This window comes from Galendromus occidentalis, unplaced genomic scaffold, assembly GCF_000255335.2.
Source record: "Galendromus occidentalis unplaced genomic scaffold, Mocc_1.1 scf7180000077529, whole genome shotgun sequence".
In the NCBI taxonomy this organism is placed as follows: domain Eukaryota; kingdom Metazoa; phylum Arthropoda; class Arachnida; order Mesostigmata; family Phytoseiidae; genus Galendromus; species Galendromus occidentalis.
In genome coordinates, this window is record NW_003805517.1 from 94643 (window position 1) to 116967 (window position 22325).

The 22325-nt window shown below is 51.2% G+C and overlaps 1 protein-coding gene across 1 annotated transcript in view; it reads left to right on the forward strand.

Annotated features, from left to right (window-relative positions):
* The first annotated feature begins 4511 nt into the window (after positions 1 to 4511).
* shot (dystonin-like protein short stop) overlaps positions 4512 to 22325 on the forward strand; it is a 59376-nt gene continuing 41562 nt past the window's right edge. Inside the window, 4 exon segments of the mRNA XM_029112823.1 lie at positions 4512 to 4641; positions 14871 to 14932; positions 17964 to 18131; positions 18257 to 18349. Coding sequence (XP_028968656.1) covers positions 18072 to 18131; positions 18257 to 18349 — 153 coding nt within the window. The 5' untranslated portion in view covers positions 4512 to 4641; positions 14871 to 14932; positions 17964 to 18071.

The window sequence follows — 22325 nt, forward strand, 5'->3', positions numbered from 1 at the left end:
AGAGTCGTGTGGAACTAATCAAACACCGTCGGTGGCCACGGTGAGCACCATTTCCGAAACGATGGTGTGCTTCGCCTTTGGCTTCTTCTGGTAGGAGGGAAGACCACTCACACTCTTATGATTGACTTGGAACCGATATTCGGTTGTCGTGGGAATACCACCTGTGTTCGCGATCCGGAATGCGTGAAGAGAACTCTGGAAGAGATCCCTTATCCGGGAAACTGAACCGCAGAGCGCAGAAAGTTGTCTCGCGCGCATGGGACTGAGCCGTGGACCGAGGGTAGCGGAGCACGATCTGTTCTAGCGGATAAGACGGATTTCAAAGCATAGAGAATAATTGCAATAATAATATAATAATTATAATAATAATAATAATAATAATAATAATAATAATAATAATAATAATAATAATAATAAATTGCGGCCTCGCAGGTTCAGAGTTATTGCTCGTGTGCATAAACACGCTTTACACGATAAGGCTTTTCGAAATTAATATTCACAATGGTAATAATAATCATAATAATAGACTAGATCCGGATCCTCAAGAAACCGGAGCGCTTCATATACACACACTGGAAGTATGGCTCCATATATGTATCAATGCGGAGTCTTCTATATCTCGTGATTATTCGAAGCCGACCTAGAGCACGGATTCTGGTCGCGAGTTCAACGGACCCGATCGTATCATATACGAGTTCCGACACCCCAGCTTGCGGTTTTTAGAGTTCCTGTCCACCTTCCGGACGCGTCTCGTAACCCGTTCTAACGAGTGGAGTTCCGTTAAGTCGTCAGTATCCGCTAAATGAACTCCTAACCCTTCTCGAGTTCAGCGACCTAGCCCGAGATACCCATAGACGTCCACAAGTTAGACACGCAGCCTTAGGCAGCCAATGGAGCGGGCCAGATGCGTCTAATCTCTTGATGTCTCCGTTGTAGTAGGTGTGTGTTGTAGGTCGACTATCTTAAAAGTGGATACAAACTCGAATAGGTGGGCGGGCTACAGTATTCGGGTTTGAATCTTTTCTTCTTCTAAAAGCCTACCACCCGAATGAAGTTCGTCGACGTCACAATACGAGCATTCATGGAGAAAGTTCCTCTGTCTTTGCTAGAAGCCTCTCTCGAAGTTTCGGCTCATACCGACGACCTACGGACAGAGGATTCAGACAGCCGCGGCAGCTGAAGTCTCGAGATGAGGCTCGATGAAGTCTCGGTAGTGCGCGCGTGCCGCACCCTTCGCTTATCAAGAAGAGCTCGGCGATAATCAATCATGTTAACCAGTTTGCGTGTTTGATGTGAGCGGTGTGTTTGAGCCAGCTGTGTTAGAGTAAACCCTTTTTGACATGCTCGTCGTCGTCCTGGTGAAGATGATGAGAAGAACTTCATCAGTGTCACTGGGTGAAAGTCAGAAGTCCCACCGCCGGATGGAGGCGCCTGCCTGCTGACCGAGAGAGACATTGACCTCAAGCAACGGGACCGGACTCGTTCTTCATCGCCAACGCGAACCGCTCTCGCTCGATCGGACGACCTCGATCCTCCTGCAGAACCTCCAGCTAGTCATGCATTGTGACTTCGTGTGCGAGGGCGGTCTCTGGGTCTCTAGGTAGAGGTTTTTCGGACAGTGGATCACTCGGATGTCTGATGAGTCCCTCCGGAACCTCGTCGAGGACGCCGTCGTCGTGCTGGACGCGTGTTTCTCATGACAGGTCAACGCTCGCGAAAAGTTTTGAATCCGAACACCCAAACGTTCGTGTCATCTCACTCTCACTGACCGTTGCCTCGGAAGCCGAGATCGCCCAGGCTCTCCCACGGAACTCGTCAAAAACTCGTGGGAGATTCAAATCGATTCGGTTTTTTTGGACCTATTTTTTTTTACGAAATTGTTTCCGATTTGTGGCGGTGAGAATTGACCCCGGGTCAGCAGGTTGACTCCGCCGAACCGAACTGGCACAGGATATTGCATACATTTTCGAGTACAGGCCACTCGCATGCTCTGAATGAAAACGAAAGAAGGAGGGACTATACCCGAACTCCCACGAGAGGACCACTCCTCGACGGTCGGGAGTCCCTTGTTTCTCTGACTGACCGTCACGATCTTCTTCATGCGACCGTGAATTTAGCGAAACTCTTTCAATTCCTCAGCGCATCCCGCCGACTGACAGCTTCGAACGTGAAGCCTTCAGGCACGACACCTCAGTGACCGCGACAAACGCTAAAGTGAAGAGCGTGTCTCCGTGAACGTCGCGTTCGTCAACGTCGTTTTGAGATGCCATGATTATGACGAGAAACTTTCTTCTGGGCGCTGAGCAACATCGACGGGGGCTCGAGGCTCTTCCCACAGAGAAAAGATTGAACTTTTTTTTGCTGAAAAATTCTCATCGGTGAGGAATGTGCCCGCAGCCGCTGCCGAGATGTCACGCTAGCTGTTTTCTTTCCTGTCCAAAATCGTGATGATACAGTCCAAGAATATCCTGGATCCCACAGTCCCATCGCTATCGAAAGCCGGAGCCGATGACCCGACCTCGTCGATCGGAAGTCGCCAAACTGGACTGAACTCTCGCTTTCACAAGCCCGAGCTGCGCTTCAGAGGGAGTTTTTGTGATTCGTACTGGGATTGAGAAAACACCGGATCGTGAAAACAACTCAGCAAGACTCCGTGCTGCGCTCCGTTGGAATGCAAATGCGTTTCATGATCATTCCGGCTGACGGGGCAGCTTCCGTTCGAATAAAATCGGAGAAGAAGCAAATTCACAAAGCTCGTCGGAAAGTGTCAGAGAGCCCTGCGTACGATCTTTCTTTGAGGTGGAGACCGGAAAGAAATTCCTCCTTGGAGGAACGCGGGCTCCGGAGATCGCCTGAAAATCGAATCTCCGAGTCATAGTTTTTACGCTCTCGGGCTAGGGACAGTGGATCTCACGAGGTGTTGGCGGTAGTCGCCCTCAGTTGCATTAACGAGGAGCATGTACAATACGATTCGAATGGTAAAGATGATAGCCGCACGGATCTTGTACCGAAGAACGTTGAAGGGTCCACCGACCTTGAACTCGGGTGCGTTCCGCTGATTTTGATGCAATTTCCTCGTCGACTCCATCTTGAAGACGACCGTCACACTGAAATGAATCAAACGTCTCTTCAATTATTATGCGCTCGAAGCTTCATTCTTCGTGCGGGTTCCGTCACTTACACGCTGTACGATTAAGTGATCGCGGGGATTCATTTGGTTTCGTGAGGATGGACTGATCGACGCGATGGTCAAGACACGAGTAGATGTAAATGCCGACAAATTTTCGCAAACGCAATTCGAGGAATTTGCAAAATGTTGAACTGATCGACGAGCTATGCAGTCCTCGCGATTCGAGAGTCCGATTCATGCGCGAGCCCTGGGGAAAGTCGATTCCTCGGAGCACCGCGGACTGCCTGAAAGTATTCGCGGGAAAAATCACTTATTGGAAAGGGACTCCTCAGAAATACCGAGTTTTGGCGAATCGTGGAATTCCTTGTTGGATCGTGGGACTCCCCGGTTGATCGATCGTTCTCGATTAAGCTCTCGACAATTCTACGGGAAACCGAGCCGGTGAGCCAGTGCCGTTCTGTTTGAACAGGGCGCGGTACAGTGGACTTTTCCACGTTTCACGTCGGAGGGCGCCACAAGGGCTTGCAGAAGCAGCAGTGCGGCAGAACGTTGACGTCCGGTGTCTGCGGCGTCGACGGCAGCTCGACGTAAACCTTCTTTCCGTCCGGCGTCGTCTGCATTGGTACAAAGCCACTAGGAGTGAGAAGAGGCTGTTTTGGTTCTTGTGGTGGCTCCACTGCTGCATCTAGGTGACAAGACAGTCTCCTCAGACCGGGTGCGAACCGGTAGGCTGAGGAAATGCGAGCCTCGAACTGTCTCCATCGTCGATCGAAACACTAGTTGACGTCGTGTGGACGTCGTCGTACGCTCGACTGAATACGAGCATTACATCGGCCCGTTAAGGTAGAACTGGTGTAGGAGGCTCAACCCACTCGACGACGACCGACGGCAAGAGAAAGGGGAAAAGTTGTGAGGGATCCTGAAACTTGCGAGGCTCATGAAGATTCCGTATTCCGAACACTTGTTCTGTCCCTTGTTGTTGTTAACACTGCCACCGTAGCAAATCGTTGCTGTCACTGTTTACTGTTATTGTTGATCGATCCATTTTTCTATCAATCCCTCCATCAGTCAGTCAGACAGTCTGTCGGACCGTCTGACGACCGACTCTCCATTCTCGAATTCGGTTCTCTCAAAGAATAATTCATTATCGACCTGCGGGTGCAGCAACCCTCGCAACCCCCTCCCCCTGCCAAAATCTCTTGCAAGTGAGCTCTTCGGTGTGCCTCCCGCGACGTCCGAAACGGCCGGGAACTGTGCGTGGAGAGACAACAAACTGTGACAACCCCCGTATCTGACGTGTGTTCATCGAGTGTCTCTGTCGACGTCGCCGCTGCCAGTGGTCTTCCTCCGAGGCGGCCCGCGGGGCTAGAACATCAGGATGTATCGTTTCGAAGAGTACAAACAAGGTGGACGATACACTGTAGTACAAGAGACCACGTCCGCTTCGACAATTGATGAAACGAACGGTCCAAAACTACAACAGTACGAAAACTCGCTCAACAAATTCAAAGGTAGGAACATAGTCGAGCTCTGAGTTCGATTTCTCTCGGACTGAGCTCCATGGCTCGTTGGGTCCACCGCGTGCTTTCCGTAGCTCTCTCACAATTCCGTACATGATCTGGGCGCTCTTTGAGCTGTCGAGCGATTCTTCAAGCCATCCGCTTGATTGAATAGTTGTCGAGTTTCCAGCCGGGAGCTCCTTTCGGTCCCGTTACCGATCATGAGACTCTTTCGCCTTTTCAAAACGTCAAAGCACGCTCTGACTGTCGGACTGACTGCTGCCTAAACAGCTGGAGCTGTCGTCGGGAGCCGCTATGCGCACAAGTCGCATTGTAAAATCCCAAACTAGTGAAAGCCCTATCTCAGCCTTTAGCGTTTGCTCTCTGCCGCGAGACTGCATCGGCCAATAGTCACCTGAGGAAGACTACCTTCCGGCGAAGACTGACCGTGTCATATCGATGCATGCCGCCGGATTGAGAGAATTCGAAAAGGACACTGAGACTCTCGGGTGGGTCGAGATGCTTCTCTAGCCGTTACGGCAAGAGCATTTTTCTGTCGGGCTCTCATCTGGCGCCTCCAAGGGGCGTGCGTGCTTTACAGCCGCGAACAGGTTGAGATTTGTGGCGCGACCAGTATTCACGCGGGTATCATAGAAGCACTTTGTCTCGTTCTCGTTTTTGTTCTATTTGTTTTCCGTCTTGGACGCTTTTCCGCTTAGGATATCCCACTTGGCTCCCCGCAGCTGCGTCGAGCATGGCAGCGGGATCCAGCACCGGGGAATTCCTCAGAAATCTCACGGATCGGAGGAAAATCTCTCGATTGTCGGAACACTCAAATGTTCGAACTCAGCCAGAGCTACTACGACGGATTTGACGACGTGACAGCTCTTAGACATTGGTTCACTCAGTGTGAGATTTTGGCTCCATTAGCTCAGCAGGGCCCTTTCAAGTTTCCTCAACTGAGCGGATAGCTAAGCGATCGGCTCGGCAAGCGAGAGCGGGATCGGTTAACTCTTTCGTCGACCTTCTGCCACGACCGCTACTTTCTTTCTCGAATTATTATCGAGCATTCGGAGGGCGACGCATGCTGCATACATTGATGTACAATGCTGTCGTCACTTAAGCGGAGTTGAGTAGCAGGCTCGTAGATGAGCATTGAATTTGGATTCTTCATCTCTCACGGAATGTTGATTGAATTCTCGCTCGATTCCCTATGTCGATTGATGAGTACGCTCATCGAGGAGCGGCTCGGAACGATATGAGTTTACAAGACGATTATTCTGGATAAGCTTGTTCTATCACGAAGGTTCAGATCGATAATTTGCATCTTAAGCGATCCGCGCGTCATCTCAACTTGAAACGGTGCATGACCGACGTCTTCAAGACAAACAGAATTTGCATAAGAACCGTTACAACGGTCACCGTTGACTACTTTCACGGGAACAATTCGTAGGGACCCGTTGAGACCGGCGACTCCGTAATGACGAAGATCTGAGGGACCGGACGGGGAATTCGGAAATTTCCGCTGTTTCGACCAGAGATCCATGGAGCACCAGGAGAAGGCGGTACGACCAGACTCGATGGCCTCATTGAAGAAATTCGATCGTTCCGGATGATCATCCCCGTAGTCTACGGATTCGGCTCCACTGCATGACCTATCGAATTACATGAACGGTTTCCAGAGATGGATACGAATCCGGAAAAACAGTGGAGCCCCACCATTCATGGTCTCTCGGAGCGGAATGGAGTGACCGTCCGGTGATCTCGTGAAGGCTAGTTTGTACCCTGTCTGTAAGCACCGAATAGTCATATTGACGTAAGCCGAGCGAACAAATGAGTCGCTGACTGCCGAACACGCAAGTATTATTATAGATGTGTTCATTGTTGTCGTCGCGGCGGAATATTTATCCCGGGACTTCTACATATAAGGTCGTATCCATTTTGGAAAGTCCCTTTGGCGTATCAACCAAAGAAAAAGCGACGAAATCCAGCGCGGAATTCGAGGACGAATTCCGGATCCACCACAGGATCTAGAAACCACGGCGCTGTTCGACCAGCGCGGCATATCCATAGAGCTCGATCCGGTTGCGCACCGTTGAGCCCGATGGTATTTTCCGTCGCCATCATTATAGCTGTTGTTGCTCTTGTCGACGGCAGCTCTATCGCCGAGTCGTCCATCTGTTGATTCCTCGGTTGATTCGTCGGTTGTAGTACTACCATTGATGCCAGCTGCGTGGGAGAGCCCGTTACCAAATTGGAAATTCACACAGAACACTGTCGGCGTTCGGTGAAAGCAGTTTCTGTCCCGAATTCCTTCATCTCCTGTTCTGGAATTTTCCTTCTCTGGAATGACTCTGCGCATCGATAAAATTATGTCGGCAACAGCCCAGGCTTCGATATCGCTCTTCGCCTAAAGCATGGCGTGTCACGTGCCGCTATGTGATTCCGCTGGATCCGTCGAGCAGAGATGGCAAAACAGGGAGGTACGGAATCCGTGTGTATCTGGATGTTCCGGCGTGTGATTCTATGAATGGAGATCGGATGCTCTTGGTACCGCAGTTGGAAAGGTTCAACGAAAACCCGGCCGAACGGAGCGGATCAGAGGCGTCGTTTCTGCCCTGGTTTGGTCACGCAGAGAGTCATGCTTTCGCGCTAACAATGAGTGCCGCCGAAGGTTATCGAAACTATCGTTTTCGTCAACCAAACAGCAGCCGTCATCGGCCCGTCCGTCGGAAATTCGCTGTATAGAGAGGGAGAATCCGACTTGCGGACTAGGTTCCCGCTCTCTCATCAACGTGCCGAATTCGGTTGCGTCTCTGCACGATCGTGAGCGACTTCTCCGGAGCTCATGGCTTCCATTGACGTCGCGTCGCTGTCGTCGCAAATGACGTCTACACCGTACCCGTAGACCCAGTCGTAGTAGTTTCATGCAGTAGCTACGGGAAGCGATTATCAACTTTCCCGAGAGTGGCAAGCCTCTGGCGGGAAAAATTCAAAACAATCCATTACGGCTGATTCATCGACGCTCGCCAGCACTGGCTCACTCACTCGCTCGCTCAATGGCTCGCTTGGGTTTCGCTTTCGTCGGTGGCGAGAGGTCCGCCGTTGCCACATTACACGTTAACAATTATTGGTATCTCAGACTTCCCACACGTTCGAATCGTACTTCTTCACTCAAGGTTACCGCAACGCCCGACTGAAACACTCTTCACTTTGCTTCTTTTTCGTTAATTACGTCTCAGAATTTGGTCATCCCCGTTCCTCTGAAGCGCTGAGAGAATAATCGCCGAGTCTCGATTGAGTGATACGGCGATCAATTTTTTGCGCATCTCGATGCTCGCCCATTCCCCATGAGAACAGGGTCCTACCTCCATGGCGAGGAACAGAGAATTTCACTACCTCTGGGCCTTCCGCGCGATGTCCCTGCTCACACCCGAGGCAGAGCCAGCCGGGTTTTACCTTATATCATATCATCATATGATTTTGTCAATTCTCTCGCGGCGGCTGGCGCGGCGGCAGAATCACTGAGTCTGACAATTCTGGGGTTGCAACGGTTCTATTCCGTGTGTCGCGTGGCATTAGGACCAGGAAGCCGCATTTACAATTCTGCTACGAATGCCTAAAATGCGTTGGGATAGACCCGCTCCGTACGAAATCTAGCATGGTCACATCGTCACATGGCTGGCTGACTGGCGGGATGGTTGGCTTGCGGGCCCGCAATGGCTGCGTATGTCCATCAATCTGACGTAGGCTTTCGATTTGGACCGAGCATGTAGGAAGTCCGCAAGGTCACGTGAAGTCAACGTGCACTTGAAGCCGAGAGTGACACTTCGCTCGTTACCGTGTCCCTGTCGGCGGGCTCGAATCGACTCAATCAAGTTCTCGACAATTATGGATTAGCATGCCGATAACGAGCGTCTGATAATGCCGTCGGGGATAAGAGACAATGGGTATTGGAAGTGAACTGATATTCCGGATAGCGAACACTGTCGCGGTCACGTAATGCGAAACTTCTTGTTCGGAGGAGTGCTCGGCAGCTCCTGAGCGACGACGTTGTGACGGGTGTCTCACGCTTGGATCAAACACACGAGAGAAATCCTAATTGGAGCGCGCATTATTCGAAGTCATGGCGTGCCGAAGACAGCTGTTTTATTTTCCGTTGAGAGAGAACAGAAGAGCAGAAAAAAATCCAGCTCATGCTGACGTCGTCATCGTCGCTCACACTGAGTGTCTACGGGGCGACAAGGTCGGCAAATCGTTGGCGATGCGGCGTATGCGGCGAAACGGGTCCTCAACGATTTCTTGCTTTGGTCCGGACGGAAAAGCTCTGGTGGGTCGTCCAGTGGATTTCGAGAGACACGGAAAAACTGCCCGGAAAGCCGAGATCTCTGATCTTCGTATACGTTAGTTTCAATCAGACCGGATCCCCTATTATATAGGTTAGATCTCATCTACCTCACACCCGCTCTCGCGAATTTTATAAGAATTCGAGCGGTCGAGTGTCCCGAAGCGGCTCATTGGGGAAACGGGGTAGGTTGGGGAGGGTGGGGGGGGAGATTTTAGAGCTCTTCCTCGCGGTTCATGAAGTGACCAGAGGCATAGGGTGAAACCTCAAGCATGGAGACAGAGGCCAGCTAATTCCCGGCTCTGATGAGATCGTAAAGTATCGAAAGTTCGCGACCGCGTCGGATGTGTACGGTTTTGTAGGGCTGTAAAATTGTAGAGCACGGCACTTCATCGAAGAGCTCTCTCGGTGCGAAAAAGAAGCGGTCATCTCTTGTTGCGTGCCATAAACACGTTATTCAAAGTCAGATTCGGTGCATGGGTCCAGCGACGGATCCATGCACCTCCAGTCACCTTCTCGAAGGGTGACTGGCCGAAACCCGGTCAACCTCCAGGGTGCTCGTCGAGCGCCATATTGTTCAACATACGGACCCTTCAAGGCCGCGAGTCCGCCAGCCTAGGCTCACCCGAGAAGTATTGCGACAAATTGATGATGAAACCTACTGGATGGACATCATCTCCGCCCAATAGCGTTGCTCAGTGACCGGCAAAACGAGGCACGACATCGCTCGGATGCAAACGAGGAGAAAAAAACCGTTTCAAAATATCAAAACACTCAAATTTATCACAGACAGCCACAAATGGTCGTGAATGAAATGAAGACGATCAGTATTTCGACGAAAAAAAAACAGAAATGTTACCGCGGAGAGGCTTCTCAATTCTGAATGAGGACATCCGCATGGAGCTCGCCGGGCCAGGGAGCTCGGTTTCTTTCTACCTCCCGGTCGATGGTTAGACGAAGTGCTGTTCAAATATCGATGCTCGTTCTGCTTTCCCCCCACAATCACCCGAAACTATTTTGAGTTATTCTGACGGACAGTTGCTCGCTTCCGTTTTATTTTCAACTTCGTTTTCCGCCTGTATCGTCGGCTGACGGGCTCCCTCGGAAAGCTCCGGTCAAGGAGCCCGTTCAAGTGCCGTCGCCCAGGATGGAGCGGGTCTGTCGAAGATGCTGAAAAAAGAATCACTTCAGACGACACCCCAGACTTGTTCCGGCAACGTATCTCCATTCTTCCTTGAACAACGATCGGCCAGATCGAATGTCAGATGCCGTTGTAGCTCAAAGAAAAAGAGGAGCTCCGTCGAAAATTCATGATGGAAAATTACGGACGATCCCCCGTCGATAATCGAGTCGGAAGGGAGTCGTAGAGCTTCGCACTCTCATAAACAATAAGTGGTCAAAACATCTTAAGTTGGGAGTGCTCTTCCCCGGTACGACTTATCGACTCAATGGAGATCTCGTATGATTGGACCGATGAACGCACTGATAGTGAGCTGGGTTCTAGTCATCACCGCCGTTGATCCCGCGCTCGTCTTTCTCTCTGAAGTCACAGCGGATCGAGCGCTGGTCCTCAAGGGACTCATCGGAGCGTGTGATTTCATAAAACTCCACATCTGCCCAGCGGTCAGCGATGCACTAATTTCGCTTCCGGTCGAGGAAGAAACAAAAAATAAGGGAAGAAACCCGCAATCTGTCATCAGTATCGTCGCTAGAGGAATCCAGGCGGCGAAACCCAAGCAGCGCCAATCTCAGAGGACATCGACGAACTCGTCTCCCGCGAAGAGTAGGTACCAGAAGAGTACTGAGTGAGTCGGATTCCGTTGAATGAGTCCTCGCGGAGCGCTGAACTCGAACGCCCGTCTCTGCAACGTAATTCCCGCGGATCATGCGTCAGGAATTTCTGGCAACTGCCTCTCGGTCGTGATGCACTCCATTCATGGTTCGCCGCGATCGACACGGGTTTTTGTCGGAACCGGAACATCCGAGAATCCGCGCTTCCGTTCAAAGGGCGGAGATTTTTCGAGAGCAGGTTTCCAAGGAAAGATTTTTTCGTCCCGAGAGGTTCACCGGCCGCACGCGAACAACAGGAGAACTTTCGCTGGCCCGTGTCGACACCGTCGTTGAGTACCTGAGTACCTGAATCCCTCCGGTTAGGAGCACGTGAATCATAGGGTGGACGTTATTGGCCGAATGACTCCTTCAAGAGAGCGAGAATGGAGAATTCGCGCTTAGACACTATGTAAACACTGAGTGAGACACAGCAACGGCGGACATCACAAGGCCATGGATCACTTCTATTTTTGGTCGTCCCAGCGAGCACGTGATCGCCGTACGGCTAGTATACGGAGCCGTTCTTGTATTCATTTTTCTCGAAAGTTACACATCGGAGGACGATTTCATGGTCGCTCTCAGGGGTTTCGTGCAAACTAATTGCGAATGTGATTTCCGAATTCGATTTCCGAAAAAATGAGGATTAGGAAGCCGCGAAATCAGTGGTTGGTTCTGATCGTGCGAGCATCGTGTGGGATGCTTCATCTGCGACGTCGGCGGTCAGGAATGACCAACCTCGTCGCACCGACGATATCGACTCGTCTAAACGCCGAAACAATGGGTACAGAGTCAAGACTCGCTTCTTGAAAAAGCACTTGACGTCGGTGACGAGCGACGTGATGACCAGAAAGCGAATCCATCCTACGAAAATCGTTCGCTACCTTGCCCGTTTCATTTTGGAACGTTTCGCTTCGACCATTCGGAAAGCGAAATGGGACTCACGAAGGGGACCGATGTATACTCACCGTTGAGCGGAATAAACAGTCCCCGACGCAGCGAAGAGCGCAATGGACTCATCTATCTTTCTGACAATTAAAAGCCAGTCAGTTGGACCTTTTATTTCGTCTCACCGCTTGATTGAGTAGAGCTTTGATGAATGAATTGTGAACGCCTTCGAAAGTTCGCTCGGTTTTCGTGAGTCATGCCCCAGCCTACATTGACATAGGAGAAAACATCGACGGTGCCTCAAATCGGGAGGAGCACCGATGGACGATTTCTTGACGACTTCAGGAGGTATTCGACGAATAAATTCCATGAATCAGAGAATCCGAATTAGACGGCGAGGGATTGAGTCAAAAATCGGTCTTGCGACGGAAAGCGAGATCACCATCGACTCTCAGCCGTCATGAATTAGAATCTGGCTCGAGATATTTGATCTCTCAGGGGGAATATGAGAATGTTCAATGCTACGATTTGTATCGAAGTTGTCTCCATTGAGTCACACGAATCGACCGCAAGCGGAAACCAGCAAACCACAGTCTCTTTTCCGTCTCGTGCCGTCTCCGATCGATGTGTCCATCCATCTCACATCATAGTTAGCGAGTCGCACATGCCGAATGAGCCAGGATCTGTTTCATATCGCAGACGAATCTTTTCAGACAATATCGAATTCATAACAATGGTTACGCAAGCGACATATTCCGCCTGAGCGAGCGACGCGGGTTGGCTTGAGCCGCTAGTCTCTGCCGAGCGTGAACTTCCGTCGCGCTGCTCCTGCGTTGGATTAGCTGACAACAGATGAATCCGCAGAAAAAGCTCTACTTATTCTGGAGCGACGGGGAATCAGTGAAAAAGCGATGCCTAGACGCTAAACGGAAGGAGGAACCGCGCACATTGCGGGGTGTGGTCTTTCGCGGTGACTTCGTTGAGCGCGAGAAACCTCACGGACGTAGACAGAGACCTCTTGCTACGCAGCTAGGAGGGAATTCATTTTCTCAACACATTCGCGGAGTCAGGCGAAAGAGGTATCGATGAATTTACGGGCAACGAATGCCGTAGAATATTCGGGGAGAATAGCAGAGTGCATTTTTACGAGACGTTGCTGTTTGTCCAGGGTCGACTACGATCGCGACACCGGCCCGGCCGGCGCCGTGCGTCGCTGAGCCGAACAGAAGGTGTTGAAGTGAAGCAAGGCATCGGTCCGACTTTAGAGCGCGATCCGATTCAGACCTGGAGTTGCAGCGAGTGGACGCACAATGAAGCTGGAAGTCGACGTCTCGACGTCGCGTCGTCGTTGCAGTGGCCACAAGGAGCGCTCAGAATCTTCTAATCGCCGTGGTCAACCGGTAGCGAAGATTTTGGCCACGAATGCGTCTTCTTCCTCGTGCGCTTCTCTTTGAATGTACTACGGAGCTTCTGGTGCTGGCTAGGACCGTCTCTGTTTTCTCCTCGTCGGTCGTAGTCTTGCCGCTCTTTCACGTCGACGTCAGTACAGGCACTTGAATTAACGCCGCCGTGAACCGGCTACCTAGGTGAGGGACTGCCTCACGAATCAAGTGGCCAAGGTTGAGAGCACTGTTCTGGCCGCTGCTCGAATGCGCAACAGCTACCGAAGCCAGATTTGGAAAATTCGCCGTCCGTAGGCATCTGATTCGGGCAAACGTCATGTCTTGTCCGGTCCGCGCGGATTTCCGGATTTGACCCCAGTGCTTCGACCAGTTCGTCGTCATCCTCACTATGTGTGCATAGACCTCCCGTACTACGTACTCACTGCATCGGGGTTCCACACGGACGCGATTCCGGTCACTTCAGAGACCCGCAGGTTCCCCGAAAAACGAGCCAGAGGGTGACGACGTTCTTCTCGGAAAGAGCACCTTGCAAGTGAATGTCGAAAGACGCGACTGCGGTCAGGTGTCGAATTCGAAACCAGTCCAGTTCGAAAGTGGTGTTGGACTCGTCTTATCGTCGTCTCTCCATCTCCAGCGTCCAGTGTGTCGATCGGAAGGGAGCCGCGAGTAGTGCATTGCAGTAGCCGCGGCAGATGTAAACACGTTTTGTCGACCGACCGTAAAGGCTGCGGTTTCCGCCGCCCGCGACTGACGAATTGTACAGTTAGTGTAGAATATGCCGCCGCACCTAAGATGGCTTTATGGCACAACTCCATCGCTCGATGCGCGATCTACTCCATGGTTCTGCTCAGGAACGGGCTCCGTGAGGACACGTCGATCCAGGCCGAGATGCGGGAAAAAGTTTTCCGCCAGTCGATCGATCCCCTCATCAACGAAACGTGCTACTACCGCTGGAACGTGTTGTTGGAGTTGGATCTCATTTTGTTTCTGTGCGCTCTCTTGTTCGTCGCAGTGGCGTTCAAACTGTGCCGGAGGCTTTCGAAACGCTCAACGCGGAGAAAACGTCTCGCCATCGTCGCTCCGCAACGGGCTCCGGCGGAATTGTCCGCTAGTGTGGAAACCGCAACGGAAGAGATCGCACCGGCAATCCTTCCACTCGGCGCGGTCGTGGAAGACTCTCCCTCGAAAACGGCGAGGACCCGAAAACCGCGAAGGCCGAGTTCCGCTCCGGTCGCTGTGAATCCTCCGGACAGTTCCGAAGTCGCGGTTCAGGAAGGAGACGGAGAGTGGCATACCGTGGGCCGCCGAAAGAGAAACAAATCGAAGAAGCTCGTGCCTCAATACGAGGTCGGAGCTTCGGGGATCCCAATCTGCGGCAACGGCTACGGCAATCACTCGGAGGTCGGATCGTCTTCCAACGCCGGATCATCTCCCCGTGCGGATCGATTGATTGATTCCGGAGCCGAGCAGCTCGAGCAAAATCAATCAGACTTGCGAAGTTCGTTCTCCTCCTCACATGGCTGAGACAGATCCAAATTTTCTTGCTCCTAGTACTCCAGCTCATGAGCATCTAGGTCTTGATTAGGCTGAGTAGGCAATAGCGTAGACTAGTCATAGGAAGACGAGCAACGTGACTCAAGAACTAGGTGCTCTCGGCACTCCCGAGCCGTCACTGAGCTATGACGAGCGCCTCCTGTCGCAAGCAGCATCGAATACCGCTCGCGGAAAGCTCCGACTGACTACAGCATCCCTCTGATCCTACACTCTTTCATTTGCAGATGAGCGAGACGCTATCCAGAAGAAAACCTTCACCAAGTGGGTCAACAAGCATCTTGTCAAGGTGAGCTGGGGGAATCCTCGTCGTGGTGGTCTCCGTCAACTTTCTCGATTAGAGTCTGGAACTCTCTCATCTGTGAATGCATTCTACGCTTATTGGAGTCCATCGGTGGATCCATCCTGATGTGGCATAAGCTCGACCGACCTGACCACATCATGCGCAACACAATGACGAAACCCGACTTCTGGTTTCGTCTAGCCTACTAGGTTTCGAAATGGTGAATTCGATAGTTGGAGCGTGGTGGAGTTGCCGTGCTTGACTGCAGCGAGTCCGTTATCTCATCAATTGCCTCCATCGAGACAGTATGGAACAGTTTGATCCGTTCTTTTCTCTCCCGAAACGGTTCGAACATTGCTCGAAGCAGATGCTCAGCCCTCTGAGTTGGGAACAACCTCTCAATCCCCGGATGGGAGGAACGTCCGACTCATTTTGGGTTTATCCAGAGCTAAAGGCAGGAGCGGTTGCCCCTATGATGCTGATCTGACCTTTTTGCAAACTTGAACGAATTACGTTGTCGTCATCAATTCCAGGCTGAAAGGATGAGTTTCATGTCTGACTCGGCTGTCGAGGCCGATAAAGATGGGGGAATCACAGGTCAATCAGCATTTTCTTCAAAATTATAGGCCATGTGCGGGACAAATGCTCGTGGAGGGGGTAGCTCAAATCACTCTCCGGGAACCGTCCAAGCTATTCTTCAGTCACTCCCTGTCAACGAATTGGTTACCGTAGTTCTGAGACGGAGAGCCCGACTATTAGCCATTGTCTCGGTTTTAAGAGCTGTCATAAACATCGGATCGAATACTTTTCGCTCCAGACGATCTATGGATCCAATCCTCTCACTTTCGACAGCTTCATGCTCCGGAAGGCTGCGTGAAGACTGACGAATCGAACCATGTTACTATTCAGATAGTATTGTTCCCACCGAGCTTCGGAGTCAGCCTTCTTGAAAAATCAGGCAGCTCGAGGGACAATGACTCGTAAACTGAAATTCCTCGCATTTTCTCGGCTTTTTCAATCACGACTCTCGACCGTACGTATCCATGATGGATACGCGGCGGTTTCTGGGAAAATCCGGTTCTGGAAGTCATTCCCATCGCCGGAGAGGGGAATTCTTATTCAATGAAGCGACAGAGTCCTGAGAGTTTGCGTCTGTGGAGTTTTGGTGGGGACATCCCCTTTCGATCCAGCTCATGAACGGGGCACTTGCCAATGGCAGGTTTTAGGTGCTCCTTAGGTAGCTCGACCTATTTCGGACTTAGCGACTAGCTCCAGGCCTAGTGTATGATAGGAAATTGGAGTATTGGAGCTCAGGGAAGGGATATCATTAGAATTAACGCTCTCCTTCCCTAACGCATGCAGCATCTCAAAGTGGCCCTGCAGGTGGGTAGCTGGCGGTCGAGTTTTCCAATGCTATAGCTTGCTCAATGTACCAGACGATAAGTTGTGGTGGTACTGACGGAGTCGCCCAGGCTGATTCGTTCGATCCTCGCTCAGCAAGAAATAATCCTCGAGTACGAGTCCTCCTCAACTACCTTGAAATTCAGATCTCGTCATTTCATCGGAATTGTTCTTTGGCTGACTGATTTGCACGAATCGTGGCGCCGAACTCTATACGGGTCGGAGGCAGAAAAGTTCTTCGGTGTCTCCCGAGGTGAAGTCGACGCGGATATCTGGGCGAACCGTGAGCTTACCGATACCAGCAGACAGGCGGTATCTAACGGTGACGCAAAAATATTTCTTGTATTTCAATCTCTCACGGAATTCCATCAGGCCTACACTTGTCTTCACGTGTGTAGTGATGTTTGCTGCTCACCCACCGTAAGTTTCGGAGGTTTAGAGTTCATCGCGTGGTTCTGTCCTGGATTATGTTTCCCTTCAATCAGCTACTTCGTTGAATTCAAATCATGGATAATACTCTGTAAACCTATTTGTACAGAATTGTACTGAATTCATTTCGTCGAACCTTTCTGTTGAATTCTCGAAGAAGTCGACCAGATAAGCTCTTGATTTCTCGTTCAAGGAGTTCTAGTCAGGGTTCTTTCCTTTAGACTGCGTCAGGGCTTCAATTTTTGCTTTATTTCGCTGAATATACGGATGAGAGTGGAAGTCGTTCTGCATGCGAACTCGTGTGAAGATGGGCTGCAGAGCGAGTGTCGGCGGGTGAGAGTTGATATCGAGGCAGAAAGCGCATGTAGGGCGCATAATACGCGCCGATCTACTCGACGGCAGAAATCGAATCGAAAGATTCCGACATTGCCGTCCAACGAGTCGATCGTGTAAACATGCGCACGTAGGGAAACTGATCTCTGCCCAGTGTTTTCGATCCTCCGAGACGAATACCTGGATCGAATCTATTACAACCATGTCAATTTTCTCATCCATGCCGATGCCAGACATTACGTCGACGCAAGGAAGCGGACTCCGTAAGTTGTTCCCTCATTCAAAAGGTGTCGACGAATCGCACTCATCTGCTGCGCAACTTCACGCCAAATGAAATGTTCAGTAGAGGACGCAGCACGCTTAAGAAGCGTTCCTCACGTCGATCGGGCCTGAAGCGAAGCTCCCTAACAGTCATACCGGACGATCTTGGTGTCGTCCTTGACGAACAACGACAAGAGGTAGACCTATGACGCTACCGGATTTTCTTGAGTTTGAAAGCACCGCTTGGCTCTGGCGCACTGGATTCCGTAGTCATGAAGAGGAGATCCGTTCATATACTTGTCCGAGACGTTTATCGATCTCTCCGAAAAATCCCTGAGAATCTACGGATTTGATTCCGGCACCGACAGAAATCGCACCATTCGAGCCACAGTGTTGGATAATCACCGACACGAACTCACGTCTGTGATTCGAAAAACGTTCCGAGACCATGAAAACTGGAGGTCCGATCAGGAATGAGCTCGAAAAGGCACTCGAAGCTCTTTTGAAGAGCGTAGCTTGAACTTGAGGCACTCGCGACGCTCCTCACGACGAAGCATTTTGGCAGTAGGATCGAAGCTTGAATAGATTCGAACACTTCTCATTCAATTCACAGGCGGGTCGTCGGGTGGACGATCTTTTCGAAGACCTCAAGGATGGCCACAGCCTGCTATCTCTCTTGGAAGTACTTTCCGGAGAATTCCTCTCGAGGGAAAAGGGTCGTATGCGGTTTCATCAGTTGCAGAATGTCGAGTCGGTGCTGAACTTCCTGCGTTCGAAAAATGTAAGTGACGCCACAGTTCGACTCGACCCATTTCTGGATGGGCCGCCCGAAATTTTATATGCCCCGCTAGTCCTGGGCTCAACAAAAGTCTCACGGTTTTCTCTTTTTTGACTCCGATTCTCTAGGTGAAGACAGTCAACATTCGACCGGAGGACATCGTCGATGGTAACCCAAAACTCACACTCGGACTGATCTGGACGATCATCCTGCATTTCCAGGTGAGTTTACCCCTCCAGGTGTCCCCAGCATCCAGGTGGTTCCTCCACGATCAGCATGCGAAAACCGGCCCGTGCCGTGGTTGTCGCAGAGACGTGAATAAGGAATCATTCCCTGTGCCGTTCACGGAACTATTCGAAGGTTGGCGCTCGGGGTACAGTACGCTTGTCGGCAGACAGAGGGCGCTACCGGGTACTTCGGTGATGGCATGTCATATTTGTTCTAACGGGCCTATGCGGTCCCAGAGCCTGCTGTCTGTGCCCTGTGTCAGTCACATATGCCGACGGCTCTGCGGGAGCTCGCTGTCAATGTTGACGCGGCAAACCGTGTTGAAATGTATTGTTGAAGCCCGCCAACTCAGGAATTTCGCAATTGACAAATTCACTGTTACAACTGGAGTTATCTGTTTGTTTCGGAAGTCGAACGAGCGCAGAAGTCCGACGAACACTGTGCCCGTCCGTCTCTCAAAGTCGGAAACTCATGTCGCCTGAATCGGTGGTCTCGTTTGGAAATCGAGAAGAGCTATCGGGCGGAATTCCTTTCCGGCGTCCGTAAGCGCGGAAATTCGCCCACCGGCGGCTTTTGTCTCTGGCATACTGAGACTTGGCCATGCAGAAGTGGGATGTCGCCGCTGCCGTAGACCGACGCAACACTGTCCACTGGTTTCTTGTCTACGGTGTTTGTCGTGGGAGCGGAACTCCATCGACATGTGGACGATGCCGTTCCATGTCGTCAATCTTCTTGGTTAAGCGCCGGCACCGAGCCGTTTCGTGAATCCGAACCTCTCCCAATATCGATGCAGCACCGGTGACCTCCGACCGACTCTGGGGTCCGCTCGCGGATGTTCCGCGCGTGGGACTTCGTCCTCCCAAGGAGCCCATTCGGGAGCATCCGGGGGACTTTGATCTTCTGTGATCTTTTACTCCACTTCATTCAATCTACAACAAGCAAAATACTCCGCGGCGAAGCACTCCCTCGTTCTGTCGCTGCCTTCAATGCCGGAGTTGACGCAGCGAAGAGGCGGCCGGCGGCTTGAATATGCATGAGAACTAGAAAAGTTTGCCGACAGGATGCACTAGAATACTCGCGACGAGCATCCCCAGTCCCGATTTCATACATTCGTGAATGCTTGGCGGAGAAGGGTGAGGGCTGAGTCAGCCTAACGCAAGACGACTGAATGGAGACTTTGCGCTCCCGAGCTCGGAACGTCGAAGAGTTCTCCCCGAATCCGTTCTCGCGAGCGAAGTATGGAGGATCGAGGCTATTCATTCCCCGCAACATAGGAAGTTGGTTCAAACAACCAAGGAGAGCTCGATTACCCCACCAAGAGAAACTCATTCCGGAGGCTCGATGAAGGAGAAGGCCGCAGCGATCTCTCGTCTGATCGTTGGCACCAGGTTTCGAATTGACCTCCCTGCGGTACCGGCGAGCGAGGTCTTCCACGTTCTCTATTTGTATTTGGGATATAATGGCAATCACTAAGGGAGCATGAATCGAGGAGCGGAATCGACGAAGAATGTAACAGCTCCGATCATACAGCCGTACATCGGGTATCCGAGAGGAGAAGATATATCTCGTTCCGAGAAAAACAAGTGAATTTCTCCGTCCCAGACAGCAAAATCCGTAGCCAATCGCAAATCACGCGTCCAAGATACGTTCCGGCTTCGGCAGCATGTAATTCGTCGCTGTTTCTCACTCGTCTTCGTTGTAATAAGCTCAACTTTTTCAATTTTACGCTTTAACGGGCTCCGAGTTGTCAGTAGATACGCGAGTATACGCTTTCTGAGTAGCGATACCTTCATTTGTTGGAATTGTCTTGCGCGTGTTTCCGGATTGATCGATTCGCAGGGGGGTCGTAGGTAGTCACACCGGACCGACCGCCGTCCCTCCTTCGGCGAGCCAGCCAGCCAGCTAGCGAGCGGGACCGAATATACGTTCACGCTTAATTGATTGAGCATTCCTGATGGGGACGACGAAGAGAAAACAAAAACTTCGGATCGAGGGTCGTCGATTGTTGTTCTTCGGTTGGTGTCCGAACGGGTGGCTGCTGTCTTCACCTGATCGTAAGCTAGTGCACTGTTTCACGCTGGTAAGGTTCAGGCCAGGCGAGGGTTGGTCACGAACCTCGTCCTCACGAAGACCTACGCCCAACCAGCCGTTACTACAGATGTCTGAACCTCAAACGGATAGATACGTGCCGCGATGCCACATCTCAACAGCCGCCATCATATCCGCTGGTGTTGTATGATGTGCTACTGCTGCCGAAAAGCGAGCTCGTAGGCCGCGTACACTGGCTCGGACTAGGATGGGAAATGGCTCAAGCAAAGTCCGCTGCCTCAACTCGCGATGCCTCGAAGGTGGAGGAGCTCTTCGGAGTCCCTGTCTGGACGATTGTAGACCGAAGTGTGCCGATGCAGTGAGCTCGTGTTCTTGTATACCATCGAGAAGGGTTTGTGTTCTTAATTCTTTCGTTTCTCCTCGACGCAACGTCTCCCCGCCGAAAAACCTCAAGTCGACTTGCGGGGTATTCCTCCTACTAATAATTGAATACGTTCCTCCGGAGCGGACGCCCCCTACCGGGGAGAATCTGGAGAAAATCATTCCTCGTCGCTCCTTCTGAGATAGGATTCTGGCAAGAGAGGGACATGTCTCGCATCATGTAGAGAGTGATCTGCGGATTACGCCTGGCAAGATCTGTGGTGAAGTCCGAATCAGTCCTTTTCTGAACTCGATGAGCATCGCGCAACGCATTCCAAGGTCCCGGAGGCTCTTTCCACTATTTAGTTCCTCCGACCCGTCGACCGTTTCCGAAGCTGTCGGATCGAGCATGATTGAGCGATGGGTTCGCCGGCACACAATAATTTGCATAAAATGAATTCTGAAAAATCACTGATTCGATGCGCTTGGGCTCGACTTCGCATTTGTCATTCCTCGAGCCGAGTGAATCTGAACTCAGTGAGGTTTTTCGATTTCTCGAAACTCGATATCGCTCTTCCGGAGCCCTGAGATTCCCGGAAGGATTGTGACAGATTGTGTTTGAAATATTGCCCTCCGTACCCTCTAGATACTCCTCTGAAGCACTCTCCATTCTCCGCTTCTATCGGGTTTGTGATCAAATTCTGTCATAGTGATGGCGCCCGAATTTCCGACTCGAGAAAGCCCGAAAGCACCATTCGTATTTTGGCTTCTGACTGAATACGGCAACAATCTGCCGTCGACACCGTAGTAGAACAACAACAACGTGAGACTTTTTTGGAAGTGAAAGCCTATCCCACTCGTTGGGACAGTTCACGTAGGCGTCCTTCGATGCGTATTGCTTATTTGGCTCTATATACAACAACGAACTTCTTCGGTACGGTCACACAAATCATTTTTGAGCGCGTTTGAAGTCACGTTACGAGATCCTGTCGATTTCATTCATTCATGCTTCCGAATACTGAAACCGACGGTTCGAGCGCGCCCATTTTTCTTGTTGTTCAACGTTCCCGCGGAAGCGACCGTAAGAGTGCGCGATGTCGACGGCCGGAACAAGTGTCAATCCCGCCGGATTTGTCGCTTCGGTAGCTGCTGTGCTGACAATTCAATCGACATTCATTCATTCATTTGTTCCATCGAAAGTGACCAAAGTATATTTTTTTGCTATCCCGCCGGCGCGGCGACGAAATTGGCCTTTCGCTTGGATTCCACAAGCATCAGTACGAAAACGCTTTGATAGGGCGTGACAATGCGATTCTCGCATTCTTTCGCATTTTCTGGAGACCTCACTTCTCCCACGCGAGTTGTCTGTCATTGACTAAATCGGAAGTGCGTCCGAAAATGCAGACAGAAAACTCCTCGGCGGCAGCAGCGATGTCTGAAAAAGAAATAGATTATGTAAATTCACCGTGACGGAGCCTGAATGGGGGCAGATACAAATCGGGACATCCTTCAATAATTTTAAAAGATGCGATCCTCATGAGTTCACGCAGGCTCTCGTCA